The sequence below is a fragment of the Hippopotamus amphibius genome, chromosome 4 (genome assembly GCF_030028045.1).
Source record: "Hippopotamus amphibius kiboko isolate mHipAmp2 chromosome 4, mHipAmp2.hap2, whole genome shotgun sequence".
Lineage (NCBI taxonomy): Eukaryota > Metazoa > Chordata > Mammalia > Artiodactyla > Hippopotamidae > Hippopotamus > Hippopotamus amphibius.
The window spans coordinates 19,797,882-19,822,965 of NC_080189.1; the positions used below are offsets into that span (position 1 = coordinate 19,797,882).

The 25,084-nt window shown below is 39.4% G+C and overlaps 1 protein-coding gene across 2 annotated transcripts in view; it reads right to left on the bottom strand.

Moving 5' to 3' along the window:
- The window catches only part of EXOC4 (exocyst complex component 4), a 752,882-nt gene that overhangs the window by 97,299 nt on the left and 630,499 nt on the right, over positions 1-25,084 (bottom strand). For both annotated transcript variants that reach the window (XR_009053126.1, XM_057730962.1), the window contains exon 14: positions 24,089-24,267. Coding sequence is in view for 1 of the 2 variants with exons in the window: in XM_057730962.1 (XP_057586945.1) it covers positions 24,089-24,267 (179 nt within the window). In the remaining variant the exon portion in view is untranslated. The remainder of the gene's footprint in view (positions 1-24,088; positions 24,268-25,084) is intronic.

Here is a 25,084-nt window from a genome sequence, read left to right on the forward strand (position 1 = left end):
GAAATGATTTGGGGTAGTTGTAAAGTTTTTCTTCTTACGCCAGCGAGAAGTAGAGAGCAGAGGCACCCCTTCCTCTCTAAAGTTAATCTTTGTTTCAGATTTTTTTTTTCCACCTGCATTTCCACATTAAGTACACTCTTCAAGAAGAGGAAGCCCTAGAGGAGGCAGGAGGTAAGCTGGGTTCTAGACCAGTTTGTGGCCCCACGTTGATGTGCGACCTCGTGAGAGGCAGCCAGCTGGAGCTTAGCTTTCTTGTCTATCAACTGCAAGAAGATGGCGAAGTGCTGTTGAGATGCAGAGTGTGGGTACTTGGGTCTGATGTACAGATTTAAATCCTGCCTCCATCACTCTCTGTGACCTCTCTCAGCCTCAACTTTGTCCTGTAAGAAGTGAGGATCGCCATCACCTGTCTCATAAGTTGCTATAAGGACTAGATGAGATAGCACAGTGGAGATCTTAGACCAGCGCCCGCCTCATTCTTGGCTGGTGCTCAATAAAGGTCAGTTACAACCGCAAGCAAAATGTCAGGATTCACTCTTAGAAAACCTGGGAGTCACACTGTCCTAGGTTCCAGTCCTGGCTTTGCCACTTACTACCTGCAAGCACAATCTTTCGAACCTTATTTTTATTATCTGCAAAATAGAGACAATAACGCTTACTATACTAGTTTCCTGTTGCTACTGTGACAAATTACCACAAATGTAGTAGTTTAAAACAACACAGATTTGTTATCTTCCAATTCTAGAGATTAGAAATTTGACATAGGTCTCACTGGGCTAAAACTGAGGTGTCAGAGGCTCTAGGGGTGAATTCGTTTCCTTGCCTTAGCTTCTAGGCGCCGTCCACATTCCTTGGCCTGTGGCCCCCTTCCTCCATCTGTAAAGCCAGCAATGGAGGGCTGAGTCTTTCTCTCACTGCATCACTCTGGCCTACTCTGTCTTCCTCTTCCTCTTCCCTATTTTAAGGACCCTTGTAATTACACTGGGCCCACCTGGATTATCCAGGATAATTTCCCTACCTTAAGGTGAGCTGACAAGCAACCCAAGCCCATCTGCAACCTTAATTCCCCTTTGCTGAACATCTTGACAGGTTCTGGGGATCAAGACATCGACACCTTTAGGGGGGTGATATTCTGCCTACCACACTTACCCTCACAGCATTATGAAAATTAGAAATAATATTCTAAAATTCCCAGTACAGTGTCTTGCGCATGATAAATTCTCGATAAATAGCACTGTTCATTATTGGAGCTGACTAATGACTAAGGTCCCATCAATCTTGAAAGTTCTGTAATCTTGTTATCATACAGGAAAATGCTTTGCTAATAGTTTTATGTTTTGATCATAAAGAAGTAGGCTCCAAGTTCTGATCATATACCTATGAACACGTGTCTATTAATAGCGAGAATATTATTACAAGACAGTATCTGGAACACGGGCAGATCACATAGTTACTCTCTGGGTTAACCTGCTGGTAGCAATTTGAGGTTAAGTAAAATCTTCTAGCATGATTATTATACTACACAGGGATCTGCTTCAAAAACTCTATCAGATAGCTTGTGGAAATATCTTAACAACAGTGAAGTATTTATAATATTACTTATGGGGGTATAATGTTATATCTCTAAATATTAAACATACTTGAATTACTCTACCAATTTTTCTGTGTACTTATTTATGCATGCACGCACATATAAGGGCTTAAAATTTTTCACTGCATCTAAAAAAAACAAACAAACACCTAAGTCCAATTATCAGAGTTTTACTATTTCTCATGGAATTATTGCTGATAAACAGAATCTGGTTCGATCTAGTCTATGCTAGGCATCCTATTAGTTTTAGCTATCTAATAGTCCTTATGAAACCAGAAAACATCTTGGTCAAGATAGTGTATCCATAAGCAAAGCAGAATGTAGAAGCCACCTCCTGGGATCTTGTTATGTACTAGATAGTAGAGCTTTTATTATCTCACCCAAACCCAAGCAAATAAAATCTTCCGGTAAGATTTGGGTTTGGTGGAGAGTACTCGGAACAAGGAACACGGGCAGATCACACAGTTACTCCGGTCACAAATTTCACAGGAGAAACCATGAAAGCCCAGATTCCAACTGACATTCGGAAGGCCTGATTTTCTCTAGTTTTTGGATTTCAGGAAGACCTACTGAAACTTTGTGGACAATAGGCTCTTCTTTGATTGGGTCTACCTAACACGCGCGTATAGTAGTGTAAATTATTCATTAGAATTGATTAAAACTTAAAAACGAGGACCGAATGAGGACTTTTGCTACCGTAATCATTTCTCAGTTCATTTTTTATTTTAATCAAATCTAGATATGCACATAGATTAAAGAACCGAGTCGTTTTTATAAGCTTTTTCAATAGGCAATAACTTTCGACTCTCTGTCAATGTCCTTGGTGCTTCTCCCTGTATAGTTAAAGAACTTGTCTACTTTGCTGCCTTCTTAATTTTTCAGGTTTAGGTGTTTATTTGTTGCCCTCCCACTAAGAAAGATGAGGATTTAACTCCCTCCGCGTATACGTTCTCTTCCCATTACTTTCTCACTTAGTTGTCTCATAACAGTGGTTAGATCAGTATTTCATGTTATTATGATTAGACAAATGCTACTGACATCCAGGGCCATGCAAGGTGCCACATTTTCCCTTCGCACAACAGGTTTGTTTTCTCTGCTGCTAATAACAGCCTCGTTATTTGTTTGCTTAGTTTTTTGTGCTTAAGAGATCACTCAACCTCAAACACTCTTCTCTCGATAAATTCAAAGACGTTGGGTTTTCTATCAACGTCCCTTTCCTGAACAAATCTCTCCTGGGACCTTCTGAATCGTTCCTCTGGGGGCTAGTCCCCCTCCCCCGTGCCTGTTGCCGTCTTGGCACCTTCTGCCAAGATGGGGTCCTTTCTCTGGGTTGGAATCTCCATTTCTTGGGTACTATGCCTTCCTATTTTTAGGTAAACTTCTTCAGTTTGGTAGATTCTGAGGAAGGCTGCATGGAAAGTAAGTTTTTTGAGATCTTGTGTGTCTGAAAAGGTTTTCTTTTTCCCTCACACTGAATCGATAGTGTGGTTAGGTATATAATTCTAGGTTGGAAATAATTTTTCTTGAAATCTAAAAGGTATTTTTCTATTGACGTCTAGCTTCCAGTGTTACCTTTGAGGAGTAACTGCTTTTCTGCTTCTCGATTCTTTCTGTAAACAACCGCTCCCTACCCCCCACCCCCGAGGCCCCCTGCCCCTGCACAGTTGTAGGACTTTCTTTTCATTCTGAGGGCTCTGTAATTCTGCAGTGACTGACTTGGTGGGACTCTAGATCGATTTTCATTCACTATGCTGGGTACCCTGGGCCCTTTCAACTTGAAAACTCAAGGTTTTTCTTATGGGAAGTTTTCTTAATTTTTCTTTGATGACTCTCTTTCCTTTATTTTTTCTGTCTGGGGCCCTATTATTCACTTACTGGACCTCCTGGACTACTCCAGAGGGTCCTTTTTATTTTTATTTTTTTTCCTATTTTCTATTTGTCTTTGTGTTCTATATATACATATATATTTTATTTTTTTGGCTATTTCTTAAACTCTGTCTTCCAGCTTTCTTCTGAGATTTTTATTTTCACAACTTATTTTTTTATTACCAAGAGTTCTTTTTTGTTTTCTGAATGTTCCTTTCATAGAGCATACTATTCTTATTTCATGGATGCAATATCTTCTCTTATTTCTTCTTCTAGGGACAGTAACTATAGTTTTTTTTTAAAGTGCTTTTTCCTTTCTGGAGAATCCTCTAAGTTACATTTAACGTTTTTTTTGGTCTCTGTGTTTCGTATTGTATGGTCTCCATAAATGCCTACTGACCTTGGCTGTCCGCTCATATTTAAGCGGGGCCAACTGAAGTTCTGAGTCTGTGGAGGTGGAGCCTGTGGACTGAGCTCATCACTGTAGGTGATCTGGCTGCTCTGTTTCATTGGGGAACCACAGACGTCAGTGTCTTCTGTTTTTTCCTTTTGGGCTGATCAGCTTCCTCAGAGAAGACTTTGCAGTCTCTCGTCTGAAGTTATATGCCTGGCTGCCTGCCAATTGGTGAGGGAAGGCAGGTCTCAGTAGCATTAATGGGACCTCTGAATGGATTGCCCTAATGTCAGGATGGTAGCCCCACACTCAGCTATGTCTTATGTCTCTCAGTCCAAGGAATTTCTACTTAACCATTTTTAGGGAACAAATCTCCAGTGCTCTGTTGTGATTTTGATAGGAGCAATGCCACAGCTATGTGAAGTAGGGGAGAAAATCTGATGCTAAGTGTTTCATAAACAGACTTTCAACAAGTCTTTCTATTTTTAGCCCCAACTTCAATTCCCTCTTTCAGAGGTAGTTAGCTATGCCAATTTTTTTTTCTTTAATGTAAGTTAATAACTTCTTGGTGTCCTCGCTACTGGTATAGAAGTTAGCTTTCTTGGATTTTCTTGTCTGTTTTTTTGTCCCTGTGGACTTCTTGTTTTGTTTCAGTGGGTCAGTGGTGGAAGCACTGTGATAAATGTACGTGTTCATCCACCGTGTTTTTTCTACAGTTACCTAAGGCTCATACTAAGTGACAAATCGCTTACCCTTATTAACTATATGGTTATATTACCACATGGTTGGACCTGGGGTATATTTTACTCAAAATGGTATTATGCCATGTTCCCAATCTATAGGTCCATCAATTTAATGAATATCCCTCCCAAATTCTATGCCAGTCTCCTCCCTGGCAAACTGCATGCCTGGGTATATCAAAGCAATATTCTATGCAAGTAATAGGAAGCCTTCAGGCATCACAACTGATCACTGTTCTCTCTCTTACTTCAATGACTTAGGAAGAAATCTACCAGGAACAACATAAAAGATGGAGTTGGCGGCTTTTATTGATTTTTCAAAGCCTCTCTATGCGTTGACTTCAACGCTAATCTCAGTTACTGGCCTAAAATTTAAGAAGGGGCTCTGGTTAAAGTAGAAGGTGGAGAGCCTGGAACTATGCCTGCTCAGGACCCCTCTAATCTGTCCGAAAACCACTGCTCTATGGCAAAGAAATTGGGGGTCTAAGTCAACAATTCAGTAGTCTGCTGAACTGCGCCTAGGATCCTTTTCTGGGAAGGATTTTGACCCTGCGCATAGTGCCTCCTTCAGTCCAACTCCAGGCGGGTTTTCTTAACTGGCTCTCGAAAATGTTTACTAGATCTATGCCACAATACTGCCCTAGTGAGAGAGGTTGTTCTTATTCATATTATAGCACTGGTTTTGAGCCACATCACATTACTTAAGGCGTAATCTCACAGTAAGGAAATGTTAGAAATCAAAACCAGTGGAGCTGTTGGAATCTGTAGGTGCAGTAGTGCAGAGGAAAGTTCACTCTGAGACTGCAGTGCGGGGGACCGTGTTCTTGGTGTCATTCAGATAGAAATATATATTTCCTCCTGGGAATAATACTATTAACAGAGCTTAAGGTCAGTTGGTTTATCCATTTATTTGCTATCTGATACAATCCACATTTTTGGAGTCCCTTCTATGTACTAGTTGGTGGTATAAAGAGGAAAGAGACAAAGTGCGTACTTCCAAGGTGCTTACTTGGAAAGGCAGATAGAGTAATAAGTAAGTGGCATAATACAGGATGTTAAAGGCTAAAGACAGCTCTTGGGTATTTTTAGAGCTCAGATAAAGGTTACTTAATTCAGTCTGAGAAGGTACCCCCAAAGTTTCTTGAAGTGGTGATGCTTAAGCTGAATTTTAAAGGAGGAAGAGGACTTAACCAGGTGAAGGAGAAAGGGCACTCAGAGGGGACAGCTTGAAAAAAGGCAAGGAGGTGAGAAATGGCATGGCACTGCAGGAGGGCCAAGGGCAGTTCCATGCCCATAAAACCATCTAGATTGCGAAGAACTTTCTATGTCATGTTAAGGATCTCCCAAGGGACGGTGAGAAGCCACTGTAGCAAGTTAGCTGGTCATATGTGCATTCAGATAGATCATTTTGGTACGGTAGTTGTATCACAGGAGGATAAGGAGAATGGAAACAGGCCAGTCAGTAGGAGGCTATTGAGATAATTCAGGTGAGAAACAATGAGGGTATAAAGGTATAAATTAGGGCAGTGCCAGTAGGGATGAAGAAGAAATGACAGATGTATAAATATATATTTAGAAAGTAAAATTAGCAGATCTTCATAGCAACTATCAAAAATAGGCATTATTAAAATCTACAAATAATAAATGCTGGAGAGGGTGTGGAGAAAAGGGTTAGACCCTCTTACACCGTTGGTGGGAATGTGAGTTGGTACAGCCACTATGCAGAATGGTATGGAGGTTCCTCAAAAAACTAAACACAGCATTGCCATATGATCCAGCAATCCCACTTCTGGGCATATATCCAGACAAAACTATAATTCAAAAGGATACATGCACCCCATGTTCACGGCAGCACTATTCACAATAGCCAAGACATGGAAACAGCCTAAATGTCCATCAACAGATGAACGGATAAAGACGATGTGGTCCATATATACAGTGGAATGCTACTCAGCCATAAAAAAGAATGAAATAATGCCATTTGTAGCAACATAGATGGACCTAGAGATCATCATACTAAACGAAGTAAGCCCGACAGAGAAACGTAAATACTGTATGATATCACTTATATGTGGAATTTAAAGTATGACACAAATGAACTTATTTACAAAACAGAAACAGACTCACAGACATAGAGAACAGACTTGTGATGGCCAAGGGGTTAGCGAGAGGGTGGATTGGGAATTTGGGATTAGCAGATGCAAACTATTATATATAGGATGAATAAACAACAAAGTCCTATTGTATAGCACATGAAGCTATATTCAATGTTAAGTGATTAAACCATAATGGAAAAGAATATGAAAAAGAATGTATGTATATGTATAACTGAATCACTTTGCTGTATAGAAGAAATTAACATTGTAAATCAACTATAATTCAATAAAATAAATTTTTTAAAATAGGCCTCATTATTATACCTATTATGTAGATGAGAAAATTGAGACTCATAGAGATTAAAAATCATGTCCTATAGCCCATAATCAGAAATAACAGTGTTTCTAAGGGAGAACCGCACTCAGAGCTTCTAGCAGTCAATTTACAAACGAACTTCTAGAATATAACACATTCATTAGTCAATGAGTGCGTACTGGTGCCAAAACAAGTACTGAAGGAAAGATTATTAAAGAAAGGAAAGATAAGTCAGAGGAGAAGGTCAGAAGGAACATTTTCAGTAGATAAAATCCACATTTAGCAAGAGAAAACTGATATATAATTAAATATATTGCTTTAAATAAGGAAGTTAATGGCCAAAAATATTGTGGCAATCCAAAGGTAATCCTATTGCTTAATCCTAGGGGAAATTCGTAATGCACATAAATGGATGACTTGGGAGGAACTTTCCTGTGCTAGGTAAGAGAATGGTTACTATCAGTGCTTGAAATGAGAGGAGGAGAAAAGGGAATGGTAGTACCTGCAGAAATAAGAAAAAGAGTTGGCTCATTTGTAGACACAGATTTACCAGCCAATTCAGCAAATGGAAGAAGGGTAACAGATTTCAGGCCCTCACTGGAAGCATCTTGTTAATTTAATTCAATTTGAGACATTTACTGAGCACCTGCTATGTTCAAGGAGATATGCCTTGAACTGGTTTTATTACTGATACTGACAACACTACCTTTGTCAACATTTGTATCAACATGAGTACTACTCACCAGGCCCCGTGCAGCATACCCGAGTTAGGTGTGATTTTCACCTGGCGTTTTGGTGTATAAATCTAAGGCACTATGGAGTATTGATGAGTGAAAGGAGTCTCAGTGCTAGCTGATCTGGCAGTGGTAGCAGGGCTGTTAACTAACTCACTAACTAATTCACGTGACTAGAAAATTAAGTGAATTGCAACATGGGTAATTGACCCCTAATGAATTTAAGCTAAACAGATAGTTTCACTCTTCTCGCTTCTCATCCTCTCTAAGTATATTTTTGGGATTCATTTCTCAACTGTTTAGATGTTTCAAATGATTCTGCTGAAGTAACAGAAGCTCCGTGATAATGAAGCCTTTTTGTTGCTTCACGATGCATGTGAAACCTTAAGAAGTGATCCTTAATAAAGGGTTGGCATACATAGGAAATCATGGAATAATCCATTACCCCAACAGTGGACATAGAAAATACCATATTAATACTTAAGAATCTTAACGTCTATGTGTACATATCTATAATGGAATACTACTCAGCCATAAAAAGAATGAAATAATGCTTTTTGCAGCAACATGGATGGCCCTAGAGATTATCATACTAAGTGAAGTAAGTCAGAAAGAGAAAGACAAATACCATATGATATCACTTATATGTGGACTCTAAAATGTGACACAAAGGAGCCTATCTACAAAACAGAAACACACTCACAGACATCCAGAACAGACTTATGGTTGCCAAGGGGGAGGAGGGTGGGGGAGGGACGCATTGGGAATCTAGGGTTAGCAGATGCAAACTATTACATATAGAATGGATAAACAACAAGGTCCTACTGTATAGCACAGGGAACTATATTCAATATCCTGTAATAAACCATAATGGAAAAGAATATGTGTGTGTATATATACATATATATGTATTCACAACTGAATCGCTTTGCTGTGCAGCAGAAATTACCACAACATTGTAAATCAACTATACTTCAATTAAAAAAAAAAATCTTAAATCCTTAATCTAAACACCAGAATGTCTTTAACTCTTATATCCTTACAAGAAAAATCCTACTTTGGACTAAGTTATACTTTGCCATCAGAATTTTACTGAATACTATAGACTATAGTTAATAAAATTTTAGTATGTTAAAGTTATGGCAGATGTTTTAAATTGATGCATATTTATTTCTTATTTTAAAAATTCTACTATTTATGGCATTAATGAAGTGTCAGTATCCTGTTCACCTTCCTAGCAATATTCAGGACTACTGAGACACTTAATAGTTTATAGTTTTTCCGCTTTTAACAAATAAAACAATTTATAAGACATCTAACTGAAAAAAGTCCATATGAACAATCAACTCAATAAGACATGTTACAAGTTAGTCCCTAATGAACAAGAGAATGCAGCTGAACACAGACAGAATCCTTTGACGCTTTTAAAAGGCCCAAGAGCTTCAGAGCTCCTGCTGGCTCTGGAGTTGCATGGTCTGTCATTTTTGTTATAGTTTTTACTAAAACCACAGTGCAGCAGCTTCTTCATTTCCATATCTCCTGATACGGAAGTACAAGTTTGCAGAGAAAGTCATTTAATGAGAGCTGAGGTTTAACCTTCAGTTCACTCACTGTGGCCCAGAATAAACACATCCTGTGCCTGAGTTCAAAGGCCTCATGGATCTTGGCAGGCTGTTAAACATGAGTGCTCAAAGTCGAATTTCAAATGCAATGCACTAAAGATCCCTTGATGGTGAAATTAAATGATCAAGCAGGACGGCCCAGTTACAACAGGAAGGACAGGAGAAGGGGGGAAACTGGAAGTGGACCTGGGCATTCGCATCGAGTACCACCACAGGCAAATATGGACAGTAAAATGAAAGAGTCAGAAATGAAATGTTCTTAGGATGGCTAAGAATGAGGAGATGAGTTTAAAGTGAGAAGAAACAGAAGGAAAAAACTACCATTTATTGAGAGATCACTATATGGTAGGCACTGGATCAGATGTCATGTGTACAGTAGCTGACTTGATCCTCAAAGCAATCCTGTGAGGGATTTAGAACACAGATAACACCACTGATGATACTGAAAGTGCCTTGTGCAAGGCCAAGGCCATGCTCCTCTGTTGAGTTATGTCAGTGCTGAGGAACAGAAATAAGGCAGGAGGGGCTTCCCTGGTGCCACAGTGGTTAAGAATCCGTCTGCTAATGCAGGGGACGCATTCGACCCCTGGTCGGGGAAGACCCCACATGCCACAGAGCAACTAAGCCCCTTGCACCGCAACTACTGAGCCCGTGGGCCACAGCTACTGAAGCCCACGCTCCTAGAGCCTGTGCCCCACAACAAGAGAAGCCACCACAAATGAGAAGCCCACGCACCACAACGAAGAGTAGCCCCCACTCGGCCGCAACTAGAGATAAATGCCCACGCATAGCAACTAAGACCCAATGCAGCCAAAAAAAAAAAAAAAAAAAAAAAAGAGAGAGAGAGAAAGGAAAGAAATAAGGCAGGATTGTAACATTAGATGTCGGTCTTGCTTCAGTATTCCATGGGTAGGTCTGGGTCAGGGGAGGGAAAGTCTAGGCACAGTGTTGTAGAAAAGCATCTCTCCCCGCTCATTTGCGGGAACAGGAGGTGGTGGGAGGAGTTTCCGGCCACTGGTGGCGCTTGTGGCAGCCATCTGTCTGTCAGTGACCCCTGTTCTGCTTCCCGGAGCGAGGCAGATCCAGCAGCATATGCAAAACTCTTTTGTGGGGGCGTTTCTCTAGCACACTTCCAAGATTTCTGTGAAAAGCCCAAAGGCTGTTGGCTTGAGCAAATGCGTTAATTGGGCTTGTGGTACCCTTAAACAAATAATACCATGGTGGATTTTTGGTCACATTCTCTTTTTCAGAAGCAGACATGACAGAACTTCTGAACATCTCTCTCTGGGTAAAGTTTGAGCAAATATTTTTCTTCATAAAGCCGATCCTACAGGATGACCTTTATAATTAGGGTATGAAAAAAGACTCTGATGTTATTTCTATTTTGATACTTACAATAATAATCTGTAAATCTTAATATTTCAGTGAGAATGTCTCTCTACACAATCTTTCTCAGTATTCTGGCACCACTATTTAAAGACTGTAGCATAAAAGGTCAAAAATCTTGCCATCATTTCTTGAGTGAAGTTCTGTATTTTCCTAAAAATTGTGTAAGAGACTCCCTTGGAGAAAATGGACAGGTCCTTAGTAGACCCAAGGAGAGAGTTTCCAATAAAGTAAGCGCATATATGGCCACTTTATTCTGATCCTTTGTCTAGGCTGTCTCACCTAAATGTCCCAGATTTCCTCATTATATAGAAAAGAGACTTGACCTTAAATATTTGAAATAAAACTATTTTAGTTTGAAAATAAAACTTTGAAAATAAAACTACTCCATGAAAGTGACCAAAATAAAACCTGGGATAAAACGTAAACACCTAAAAGTACGTGTTATGGATCAGGTCCCATGCTCGGATAAAGTATACACATCTTTTAAAAATCATTCACTTGGAACCACAGGTAGCTGAATTTTTTCAGACTTAAAATGTTAAGATTCTCAATAATGAGCTATATATAGAAAGAGATACTGTTTGAACTGGCATTCCTCCCCAGGGTGTTAGGCTAATGACTTTATCATTTTCCTTTCAGTAAGTTTCTCATATAAAGACAATCTTTATATACAGAGACCCACTTACATAGCTTATCACCACCTTTCCTGAGGTTCAGTAATACAATAATTCCGATAATACCTTGTCTTCTAGCAACATCAGACTAGAATACCTCATCTTTGCCATACACTGTGTGTTTTAGAAGAATGAGGTTCCAAAGAGATACAGAATACACAAATATTAGAAAATAAAAAGAACGAAAAAGAAGAGGAAACCCCAACTGCAATTAAAATGCAATAGTCTTCCACTGCATGTCCCAAGGCTAGTTAACACAGACATTTCCAATAACTTTAATCTTTAAGTGGTGATTGTTGGAAAAAAAAAAAAAGAAATCAACTTTGCGTTTCTTAAAAGACAAGAGGGAAGAAAATGACTTGTCATATCTGACTGGTTCGGAAATATAAAATCCAATTCTGAAGAAGCAGAGATAAGAAAAGTGCTGTGGAAGTGCCATCAGCTTAGCAAACACTAAATAATGAACAATGCAGAGACTGTCCAGGATGATAAAATACTCTATTAGAGGGACTGTTTTTAAATGAGTGATAATTGTGGCACATCCACAGTGAAAGGTTATTGAATTTTTATCTGTAGCAAGAAGCGTTTGACAGACTTGCTGAAAAGTCACCTACAAATAGTAGCTTCTTTAGATGAATTTGACCAAAGGGGTTTTCCAGTGTGTCACATATTCCTGACATTTACAGGATTTTTGCTTCCTTGAAGAATCTGATCAGATATTCTTGGTTTCTAGAAAAACACTCAGGTCTTTCATCAGTCTTACAGAAAAGTCCTCATTATTCTTCCTTTCATAAAAATTGGATTAAGTTGTTAGTTAAGAACTCTAGTCAAATCCACCTAGGATTCCACGACCAGACCTTAAAGATGTTAGTACACAGAATTAACTGCTATTCATAAACAACACTGTGCCTTTGGAGACCTACACCTGATACATTTCTGTACCTCATATGAAGAAGGAGGGAGGTCTTTTATATTTTTAGTGTATAGTTTATAAGAGTAGATATAAATTACAATATTGAATTTAGGATAATAAAAGAGAACCTTTCCCTAAGCACATGACTATAAAATTTGGTTTCAAAATAGATCCTTGGCAGGAGGGCTGGGGGGTTTCCCAGCTTTAGCTTCTTAGAGCAGGTGAAGGTCAAGATCACCCCTTTTAAAGTGCATCCAATGCCACTCACAGACGCTTTCAGGGACGCAGGACAGCGTTCATGTTGCTGCTGTGATTTTGGGAGATACTTAAAGAACAGCATTATCCCCGGGGTTGGGGGGAAACAGAGGCACGCTGGTTTGGTGTTCTGAGGCACCCTAGCAACAGGCAATTATGTTGTTTTTCTAGACACTGTGGTCTGCACTCTGAGAACAGTCGGGTTCAGTCTAGATTTTGTCACTGTCTCACTTTGACCTTGGGCCAATGGCCAAACTTCTGTTTCATGATCATTCTTTATAAAACTGAGAGAATAAAGACTGTTAACTCCAGCTTGAGGCGGGGATAAAGGATTAAGAATTAATGATTATAAACGCCCTTGAAATAGCATGAAACACACTCTAAATGTTGAGTGCCACTATCGTCACTGTGGCATCCTCTGCGGCTGTCACATGTGAACACATTTGCACATACTGTCCCTCTGCTACACTTTCCCGGGGGCTGGCAGACTGCAAAGGGTCTTTGTGCACGATTGATTAATAAGCAAGCTGTCTGAAAAAGCAGATCCAGTTTACATTTAGAACATTTTTCTAAATCCAATCCCACAAAGTGATGGAAATTTCTTCCATTTGATCCAGGCCAGCTCTCTATCCTCTCTCTGTGTCCCCATCGGGATTTGTCTCTCCTGGCCCTCTGCATTTGTAGTATACCCACGCTTAGTTTCAAGGGTGAAGAAATTAAAGGCACACTCTTTTTCTAGCGAGGAGTTCATGAAGTCATGGCTTCATGTTGGTTAGGGGGCTTATCTCAGGTTTTAAAGTACCCAACGATCTGAGAGCTTTTCCAGATAAGAGCTTAGATTTAATAGCACAATCAGTGCCTTCAGGTACAATCTTTCACTTGCTTCTCATTCATTGTGAGAGGTTTTTCTTGTTTTCTTTTTTCTTTTCTTTCTTTCTTTCTTTTTTTTTTTTTTTTTTTGCTGTTTGGCAGCCAAATCAGCACCCTCAGATTTCTCGTTCAAGTCCTGCTGCCCTAGTAGCCACTGCTCCTCACCTCCGCTCAGGGTGTCAACGGGGTAATTCTGCGTTTCCACCCTCTCCTCAGTCTAGCTCTGCTATTTCAGCATGCCATTTTAAAGCCCTCTCTTGCTTTCCACCTTCTTCTGCCTTCCCTTTTCCCCAGAGATTTTCATTCCTATTTCTTCTTCCTGTTTCCATTTTAGAGTTTTGTCTGAAGATACGATCATTCAGCTGGAAGCTCCCAGTCATCACACTTAAGACATCTGTGATACTACCATATTTTCATAAAATGTTTCCCTTCTGGATATAAATGGTGGCATTTTACAAGAAACAGCCACATAATTCTTTATGAGTAGAGACTTAGAACTCCAAAATTACATCAGAACACCCACAGCACTAGCCCTCTGTAGCTTCACAACTGATAAGTCACCTCCTTGCTGTGGAAGGTAGGGTGCTATTTTCTAATCAGTACTTAGCACAGGACAATGGACTCTACAGATGACCAGCTGATTGACAAGAAGAAACTGTATTTGGTTCTGGTATGTTTTTCAGTAACATCGGAACACTCTTTCCACAGCTTTGAAAAACAAAAAGGACAGATGTTAACAAGGTTTTAAAAGCAACCACAAGACTTGAGATAAAAGAGAAGCCTGAAGGGGTAGGAGAAGGTGAAGACCCGGTATTTGGGGAGCAGTGCAATGAGTGAGGGCCCCAGCAATAGCATTCATAGTAGTACCCCCAGGAACCCCATACTGAGTTCCCACTGTGTGTCACACACTAAGAACTCCAAGTTTATCATCTCATGTGATGGTTACACCAACCCAATGAGGGTGCATCATCATATCCATTTAACAAGTAAGAAGAACTATTTAATTCTGAAAGGTGAAATAATTTCCCTCTGGTGATACGATAACTTGCCTTATTTATCCCCAAGTGTGCTTGACTTCAAGGTCAAATATGTACTGTACATCTCCAAGACTAAGGGAGAAGCATGGGAAAGAGTCTATGAATTAAAAGAACACAGAGGTTTAGAGGGAGGCAAAACGATCACGATCTAGGAGCCAGATGAGGATGTTCAATGAGAGGAAAGGAAAAAAAATAAGAGTAGAAGTGTTTAACAGAGGGGACTAACCCGTGTTATCAGTACTTAAGATGTGCTAAGACGAAAGGGACATGGGAACCCCATGGGTCAGCCAGAAGCTTGGATGGTAATCAACAGTAACAGTGCAGAGTAAGTACATCAGTGTGGAGAAGGAGCTGGAGGGTCCAGATATTTTTCCTTATAAAGTGAGAGAATCACCAGCATCTCCATTGTTTGCAACAACATGAGTCTCCGAACATTCCTAAGAACAACCAGGTGAATACCCTGAGCACAGGGACTTTCCACACAATTCTTTCTTCATTAAGATAAATTTCAATCAGCTTGTGAGTAATAATAGAGTACAATTAAGACTGAGGATGAACAAAACTGTATCATCATAACATTATCGTTTAGTGTTTTTATTCCTACAAAACATACGATTAGTTCGGAAACTGGTACAACGTGGAAGTGTATTTAGACACTTTTCAAAACGTGATAAAGGCTTACACAAAAGTGGAAGTTGTGCCAATTAGGTAAGATCAAAACAAATTCCAAATTGGACGGTAGGTGGGAAACTACTGAACAAGGTATAATTCCAGCAGTAATGTAATTTTCTCAGTACACAGTATGCTCATGAAACTAACCAATGACAATGAATTTGGAAGTTGTCACCAACGGAGGAAGTGGAATAACAGTGAAACCACAGAAAGAGAGTCAGCTCAAGAAAATGACAACCAATGAGACCAAAAAATGATGATGGCAGAGAAAGCCCAAACTCGAAAGATGATTTGAGAAGCTAAAAACGTAGAGTTAGGCTAAGCAACTGCTGAGGAGGAGCTATCTGATAACAGTCTACAAATATTTGAAACTTGTAAATACTGGAGCAGGAGAGAAATTACCATGCACGGAGTTTTAATTAAAAATAATCAGATGAGATCACGACAGGAAAACTCTGGCTTAATGGCTTGACAAAAGCAAAGCGGGACCAGAACAATGTCCCAGGAGATCTCATCTGGGGACATTTTCATTCTCATGTGTGTCACGGCAGGAACACAAACAGCAAGGGGAGGGAGAGTCTGCATTTCATCTTCCATTCGCCATTAGGGCAGAAAAAGCCCATGATAGAGAGGTCCATTCATATTCAGTTCCTACTCCACCTTCCCGAAAATGTTAAATCATAGTTGCCAATGCATAAAGGCCTCCCGGTTGGCCACAAAACCATGTACTTGAGGGATGGGGGGGTGTACAGACACCTGGACCTTGTCCATCTGTATCTTCAGTGATATAATTGACTTGTAAACACTTCCACATTCATTCAACTGGTTTGGCAATCACAGCCTTTTGTGTTACGAGAGAGACTGATTCCTGTGCCCTTCTCATTTAACGGATTTGAAAAAGGTAAGAGGAAGATACTGATTTTTAATCAGATTTGGGGGACAGTTTGACGAACCAGGAACTGCAAACTGAAAGTGGGCCATTGTCCGGACTCTGGTATAGACACAAAGCACAACACTCTGAGCCTGGTGTCCTTATCTGTAACATGGGAAGTCATGTGAACCCCAAACTTTTGAGACTAGAACTGACAAAATAACTATAAAGCATTTCCCAAATATAAGAGCTCTAGAAATTAAAGAAGAAGTTCTGGAGGACTCAAAAATCAGTGGTTCTGATTTGGCTATTTGTTGAAATTGCCCGAGATGTTTAAAGGCATAGCACTCTGTGCGTCTCTGCCAGAGTCTGACCAGAAGTTCAACAGGACATCCTAATAGAAGCCAAGGTAGGGAACCAATCCTTTAGAACAGTGGTTCTCAACCTCTAACCTGAAGGCTCTGGGGATGCCCACACCTTGGAACAAGTGAATGGAAATCTCTGGGAGTGGGGCCCAGCATCAGTATTTTTTAAAACTCCCCAACCGACCACAGTGAACATGCAGCTGACTGAGAACTGCTCCTCTAAAAGGACACTGCTCAGGAAGTTTCACTTGTAAACGGGTTTTGAGTCAACACGGCACACTAGAAGGACCTAATGCAAATGGGTTAAAACTTTATTTTCGGTGAAGAAAAATTCAGATAGCTCTTTTAATCTCAGCATGGCTTTGTCTGAAATTAATGTTTGTATACATTTACTAAGGATGGTTTAGCACATGTGGCAACTAAGAAGTAGCTGCAGGCCCTAATTGAGCGGCTCAGTGTAGAAAAAACATCTTCCATACAGAGCCTTTCAGACCCACCAGACTATAATCTTTATCAACTGCATAATTGTTTAAGGTGGACAACGATTTTTTTAAGCAGCTATTCAACCTGTCCAAACTTTGGGCTCGTAATAGACGCATTCATCATGTTAAAAAATAGTCACTAGAAAGATAGACAAAAGCAATTTGTGGTGGGAAAGTGGAAAGTTGATCTAGAATTCAGAAGGAACTGTCTAGAGGGGACTACATGAATTGGAGGCAAAAAATCAATCCCAGAACATCACCAGTGATAAGTCACATTGATAACAGTTATCCTTGATAGATGTGATAAGAATGACCTTTCCTTGTGGTTTTCCTTCCCAAAACCCATGAGCCCAGTCTAATCATGAAAAGAGATTAGACAAACCCATATTGAAGGCTAGTCTGCAAAATATCTGATCAGTACTCCTCTAAACTGTCAAGGTCATCAAAAACAAAGAATGTCTAGGAAATGGTCACAGTCTAAATGAGCCTAAAGAGACAATGACTAAATGTATTATGATATCCTAGATGGGAGCCTGGAACAGAAAAAGAATATTAGATATAAACTAAGGAAATCTGAATATAAACCTTAGTTAATAATAATGTTATCAATATTGGTTCATCAGTTGTGACAAATTTAAGATGTTAATAATTGGGAAAAATGGGTAGGAGATGCACAGGAATCCTGTACTATCTTTGCAACTTTAAATCTAAAAGTATTCTAAATTAAAATTTTTCTTAAAAAAATCAATCTCTGGACATATTAGTATTCACCAGTGAACTGAGGTGTGGAATTACATTAGTAGTTGGACTCTCTGAGAATTGTGAGGGAAGTATTATGATTGGATAACAGCCAGGTTTGAAACAAGCAAAAAGGAAGCCATAGTCATTTCATACTGGTTGACTTGAACATTTCTAAAAATAATTAAATCAAATAATAAAATAACCAAATTGCAACAGAAGTCATCTGATGATGCGCAAGTCTGCCAATATTATGAAATTACATTCCTGCAATTGTGAAACATATGTCCTGTCTTGTGCCTGACTATGTTGGCAGAAATAAAAGATTCTGTACAAATTATAGAAGTACAGCATAGGACAGTGTTTCCTGAAGTTGTTCTAGGAAAGAAAAGTCCTGTAAGATGCTCTGGGGTGAGAGAATTCCATTGATGAAGAAGTTTGGGAAACACTGCATTGCCATAATTACTCTGTAAACATAAAAAGACTTTAATTAAAAGTTTTATTGTATGCAGGAACTATAGTTAATGTTCTATAACCTAATGTTTCTCAAGTGTATTTGACCACTAAACTCTTTTCCCTTTAGCATCAATAGAAAAAATTCTGGACAATGCTAGGCCTAAAACATACTTCTCTGTCAGGGGATCTGGAGACTGAACAACGGAAGTATCCATCCATGTCTTGATACAACCAGGTGGACACTTCAAGTATGCTTCAAAAAGCTAACTGTACAGACTGGCATTATTTCAGAACTTTGTCAGCAGTGACCTAGGTGTTGATCTAGAACTTTCTGTGATGATGATAATGTTCTGTAACGGCACCGTCCAATACAGTGGTCACCGAACAGCTGAAATGTGGCTAGTGTGACTAAGCAAATATAGTCTAACTACTGCTGTCATAGGAGAGTGCAGTAGTTAGAATATATTCCATAACAGGAGAAGACAGGTGGAGTTTCTATCTTAGATAATACTTGTGGAACAAAAAAAGAGGGAGAGAAGTGAATAATATATTTTATTACAACCAAGATGAAATTCAAAAAGGGATATGTAAAATAATTCCATATATTTAAAGCACAGAAAGTCTGGTTACACATAAGACGATGATCAGAAATGATTACAAGTTAACTGTAGGCATTAAAGTGCTTTCATTAAAAAATATATATGACGATCTTCCTGGGTGGTTTAATAGGAATAGGGTATGAATGGAACTGGTATCACTGCCAGTACTTAACTTTGGTAATGGTCAAGACAATGATGTAGTTGAGAGAAAATTAACCAGGCAATTCAAGGGCTTGTTTCCATCCCAATTCAGGTAGAGACATGCAGAGTGACCATTCTGAAGCCTTAATTCCTCCACGTGCAAAATACTTGAGTTAGACCAGATGATTTCTAAGATCCCTAGTAATCGTTCCACTTTAAGAAAGAAGTAGAATTTGCACACTTATGTATCACTGCAGCATTATTCACAATAGCCAAGATGTAGATGAAATCTAAATGTCCACTGACAGACGTCCGGATAAAGAAAATGTAGTAATATCCATACAACAGAATATTTTTCAGCCTTAAAAAAAGAAGGAACTCCAGTCATACGCTATAATATAGATACACTTTGAGGACATTAGGCTACGTGAAATAAGCCAGTCAAAAAAACAAATACACTTATATGCAGGCATCTAGTCAAATTCATAGAAAGTAGTCAAACTCATAGAAACAGAAAGCAGAAAGTGGTTCCCAGGGGTTGGGGAGAGCAGAAAATAAGGCATTGTTCAGTGGGTATAGAGTTTCAGTATACGTGAAATGAAAAAGTTCCAGAGATCTGTTGCATAGTAATAAACACACTGTTAACACAACTCTACTGTACTGTACACTTAAAAATGGTTAAGATGGTATTTCTGATGTTACATATTTCTTACCATAATAAAAAAAAAGAAGTATATAAATAACTGCATAACTAATACTGCAATTTGTGAACCAATTCCAGGAACCAAAATTATGAGATTTATTTGACCCTGTGGCTTCTTAAATGAAAAAAAGATTATGGTGTGACTTTTTATTATCCATGCACAGGGGCACAGCAAGAGCTGCCGTAATGGGAGCTGAGGGAGCCAGAAGGGGAGAAACCTAGTGTCGAAGGAACTTGCAATGTGGGCTGCATTCACAAAGGCTAACAGTCAATCCACCATCTGAGAGAGTGTACGTGAATTTGGGCCTGTTCTGGGCTCCTACTTCTGCTAGATTTACTTGCCCTAGACTCAGAGACTGGGACTCTCAGGCCAAAAGTTTTTAATATCCAGAGATGTGCCAGTAGAGGCCAGGAAAATGGTTTCAGACACATTAAAGTATTTTACAGAGAAAAATATTCAACATTTAATTTCTGAAGAATAGGACAGAAGAAAGAGGTTTAGTCTGAAGCAAAAGGACTTTAATAAAAAACAGACGACCTCCTCGATGGTAAGGTTACTTAAAGAGCAGAATATATAATCAAGGAAGTTTTAGATTCTCTAATCCCGGAGACTTTTTACAGAATCTGAGAAAAAGAGGAGGGGCCCCCTTGAAGAAGCAATCCAGTCAAAATAAGCCCTGGAGCCTCCCCTTCAAGTTCTCTGTACTCTATTTTTAAAAGCAACACATTCTTAAAGCAAAAGGATAAAATACAAAAGAAAATCATTAGTGTTGCAATTAAATACACTCTTAACAATTTTTATCTAGGTCACATTTTGCTGAGAATTTTCTTCACCATAACAGTTAATCTCAGACTTTTTATTTAGGATTCTTACAAATGGCAGATATTACAGAGGACAGATATTATTCTGTGCCTTTACTACAAGGTTGAAATTGTGATCAATGAGGGAAAATATGTATAAACCTAGATCCTGAACATCCAACACTAAATATGATCCTGTTCAAATTCCTTGCACTGAAAGTATAGTTGTTAAAACAGATCCTGAACTTAAGAGATTCTAGAAGTGGGAGTGGGAGATTGAGTCATGAGTGGGGGATAAAGAAACAGAAAATAAGGCATATACATTGAGAACCTGAGAGACCCACAAGAGAAGGTCAAGCCAGGTCAATCCAAGTCTTCTCTAGGACTCTCTCAGGAGCTCTTGGCAAAAATGCTCTTTTTGTCTGGGATCAAATAATCTTGGGGCTGCTGGTAGCCAAGGATGTTGCCATACAAAAAAGTCTTACCTGAGATGGAAAGCAATAGAGGGAATACACCAAAAAGAAAGAAAGGGGGAGAGAGAGCAGGTGTGTTACATGGTGTTATCTTGTGACCCTCTGGATCCAGCCATACCTGAAGTCTTTTCATTTATCAGTTTTATCAATCAATGTATTCTTTTTCCTTTAGTTGGGCTGTGACTTTCAACAGAAAAGATCTTAAGCAGAACAGGTTTAAGGAAGACTGAGCAGGGGAATACCAGGAGAAATACAGCAGGAACCAAGGACTGTGGTAGGATGAAAGTAAGAGCAGTGCCTTTGGTGTAGTCAGGATCTACATGAGGTGAGAAGACTCTTTCAAATGTAAAGAAGACAGAGTGACGTCTTAGGCAAATACTAAAAGAGACGGAAAAACTGTCTTTGAAAAAAATGGTCAACTCTTACCTCCGGCAAACGGCCAGCCACGCGCTGCCACTAAAATGCAATACTCTCTTCAGTATGACATGAAATATGTCAGGTGGAGGAGGACACTGCTATAATATCTAAAGAGATTTTTTACTATGAAAATAATTTTCTGCAAACTTCCTCCATTCCATTCCATTAAAAGCTTCTTAATCATAATAAAGCATGGCATTTACCGTACAAATTAGTTAAAGGATGTGGACAAAAAATAAACCTCTATGCTTCTTTTCTTGACTTTTTCCCATCCTGAGTCTCTATGAGTGCTAGACAAAAGGCTGGCATTTTCTTCATGCTATCGAGTCTCTGGACTTGGCAACACTTTTGTTGAGGTAATCACTTGGTTCACTTTTCAAAAGAATAATAAAGGCTGTCCCTTATTCCCTTTCTAAAGTCACACTGACATGGAGCAATCAAAGTAACCCATTATCAGAGAATTCCCTGCTTTGTTCAAATTATAAACATCAATGGGCATCTCTCCTGGGAATTCAAAGAATAGACGAGTGTGGGTGAGCGAGGCATGTTGTTAGCAGAATAAACCAGGTTTGCTCGATGCTTTGTTTTAACAAAGACAACATAAGTAGTGATTACAGTTCACTAGGGTTTTGCACTGATCGTCAAAATGCTGACAGTCACTTAAATCACTCACTGGGTGGAATAATCACCCTGAAAGGAACTGAGAGGGTACAGCTTATATTATAAAATGGAACTGAGCACATGAGAGGTATTAACAGGCGTGGTACCAGAAGTCTTTGTCAGAATAACAGAGATGATGGAAGACATGAATTAGACATCAGCTATACTGGGGACTCTCAGTGACATGAACACAACAGGGAAATGGTGCAGTTACGAAGTTGAGCGTAACTCAGAGAGCATCTTCCTCTTTTTGGGAATGGCTGAAGCCAGGTTAGCCTGTGTGAGTCACTCAGTGGCTTGCTATGGAGGTAGTGTCCTATTTTGCCTTGTGGAGCTCTTTTAGAATGGACAGAACAGAAATCTGGAATGCTGTGTCACCAAAATAAGAGACTGCATTAATAAGCATTATTAAATATTAGACTTCGATGGCCCACCGAACGAGAGGACTCCTTCCAATCATCACTAAGAAACCAACTCAAACAGCCCTACATTTGCGAGAGTCAAAGGAAATCAGGGAAAGAGGCATCTGGTCCCTTTTCAGAGCTGTTTATTTTGCAACTAGCGAAAGGGACAGTCAGCTCTTTCTGACTTTTTGTTTTTTTCTTTTTTTCTTTCTTGGTGGAGTCGGGTGAGTCTGGGAGATAAAAATGGCTAATTTTGACGATTACTTGTGACAGGTTCCCTGATATGATGGCATTATAAGGTTGAAAACCTCTCAAGGATACCGACTTAGGCAGAGTCTGCTCAGACCCAATACTGTGCCCACACTATCCTTAGTAGGTGAATACATTTCTAAGAATAAACATGTACAATGTTATCATCAGCTAAAAGTAATATTTTAAATAATAAAAAGTATAAAAATAAAAGTATAAATAGCTGCAACTAAGGATCCCTTGAGCTGCAACTAAGGAGCCGGCCTGCCATAACTAAGACCCACTGCAGCCAAATAAATGAACAAATAAAAATATATAAAGATAAAAGCAAAGTTATTTTAAAAAAGTATAAATAAAAAGTAACTTTAAGAAGATTTCTAAAGCAGAATACATACTCTCAAAAGCCCCCTCCTTCCATCTGTTTTCCTCACCCCCTGTTGATCCCCAGGACAGCTACACAATCAGCACGAGATCGTAAGTAGGGAGCATTCAAAGGTCTCCTAGAGCCTGCCCGTGGGGCCCGCGTTTCAGGGAATAATTTACTCTAGTTTATTTCATCCACATCTTCTCCCTCTCTGGGCTGGAAATCATGGTTAATCAAGTAATAATAACTTTTCAAGAGACAGTGATAAAAAATAACTTTCTTTGAAGTTCACAGTCCAAATAACATAAGCTTTTTCCTTCTAATAATCTTCTAACAGTTCACTCTAATATTAACTTCAGAGCTGATTTAGTTTCTTTCATGTTCTTGCTGTTATTTTGCTTTTTTCTATCCTGTTTTCTGTCCCTCCACTCACACATTCAAATCTCCCATCTTCTTTTTCCCTTCTTCATATCATTTTTTCTTTGCCTTTATTTTACTGCTTAATACTTCTGAACTATGCTTTTAAGAAACATTTATGCTGTAGTTACTGAACAAAGTTTATGTGTGCCAAAGTTTTCAAACTATTTTTGAAATAATTGGTCACTGGTCCTTGATAGAAAAAGAGGTTTCCCGTTTTTACTTCAGACCCTATTCCTTAATTTCCTTGAAATGTATAATGAGGTTATCTTTCAGCCCTCTCTTTTCCAGAATAATTGTTTTTCTCATTGTCTCTGTTTTCTAGCACCTTAATCACTTCTATTATTCTCTTCTTAGATATTTTTTCATTCGGTTTCTATCAGTTAAAATGAAACCACCTACCACGTGCTCAGCTTTGAGCTCTGAGACACAGTTTCTACCCTTGGGAAGTTGTAAGAAGGACAAAATGTATTGCTTTCTGTTCTTGAGACATGGTGGTTCAATCTTACACAATCCGGTGTGTCTAAGGTTTAACATTAAGCTATGTTTTAACATGGACCTTTTTTGGCTTCCCACGCCCCATACGGGGAAGCTGAGATTCCTTCCTTTCACAGAATCACAAAGTACCAGAGGCTCAGCACAAGCAGAATTCTTGCACGGATCTTCCAACAACTTGGACACGTCCCCATACGGCGACGTGTAGACACACCATGTTTCAAATGAAAGTACTCAGTCCAGTTCCTCAGCTTCCCCACAAGAACCACCCTGCCAGTACTTACTCTGGGATGTAGAAAGATTGGAGAAAGCCGACTTTGTTCGACCTGCTAACCATTCCAAGCTCTCATGCATGTTGGCCAAGGCTTTGAGGTCGCTGACATCACGGAGGATGTCCTGTGGAGGGATTAATTTATCACCCAGGTTTCCGATAAGAACTTCTGACTCCTTGCCAAAGGCTGCCCTGCAAAACAAATCAGAAACACACTTTACTTAGAGCCTGGAAAAGACGGGTGGGCAAGACATTCTAAGGCATGTCTGGCAAAGTTGCTGTTATCAGCACTATATTACAGCATGCTCTTTTTCCTAGGTTTAATTTTGTGAGAAAATTATCATATGCATACACTGGCTTAAAATTACTCTTGTAGGAGAAAGAGTTCTTGGAAGAAGAATGAAGTGACTCTGATGCTTGCAACTTCAACCAGCGTGGGCCTGACCTAGACAGTGATGGCCCCTGGGGATGGCTCCGGTGCCTACTCTTTTATAGGTTTTTCCCTTGCCTCTTCTGCTAAGGAAGCTGAAGAACAGCTTAGGGTGTTAAGTAATACATGGTTTGAAAATGATTATAATATATAAAACAACCACATTTCACCTGACAGCTAGAAAATCTTTTGAGCTATTCAAAAGCAAAGAGGGCCCAGCCCCGTTAAGAAAGCAGATCAGAGTTGAGATGGATGACGGACCTCATTCATTCATTCACTTGTTCTAAAAACGGTCTGAGGCAAGGAAGCTCCAAAGCATTAAGGCATTCATTATTTGGACAGAGAAACCAGTACAAATCAGTGAGGGATCCTTTTACTGGCTGATAAAACATAATCAAGTAGGTTTCACATATAGCCCAGTGTCTTCATAATTTTGGTTTTGGGGGGTGGGGTTGAAAAATCAAGTCATGTGGGGTTAGAGAAGAGTGTCATTGGAAGGGACCCTAAAGACTATATGACACAGCCATGGCACAGAGGGAGAAATGGAGGCCCATGTTCTGCCTATGTGACACACAAGAA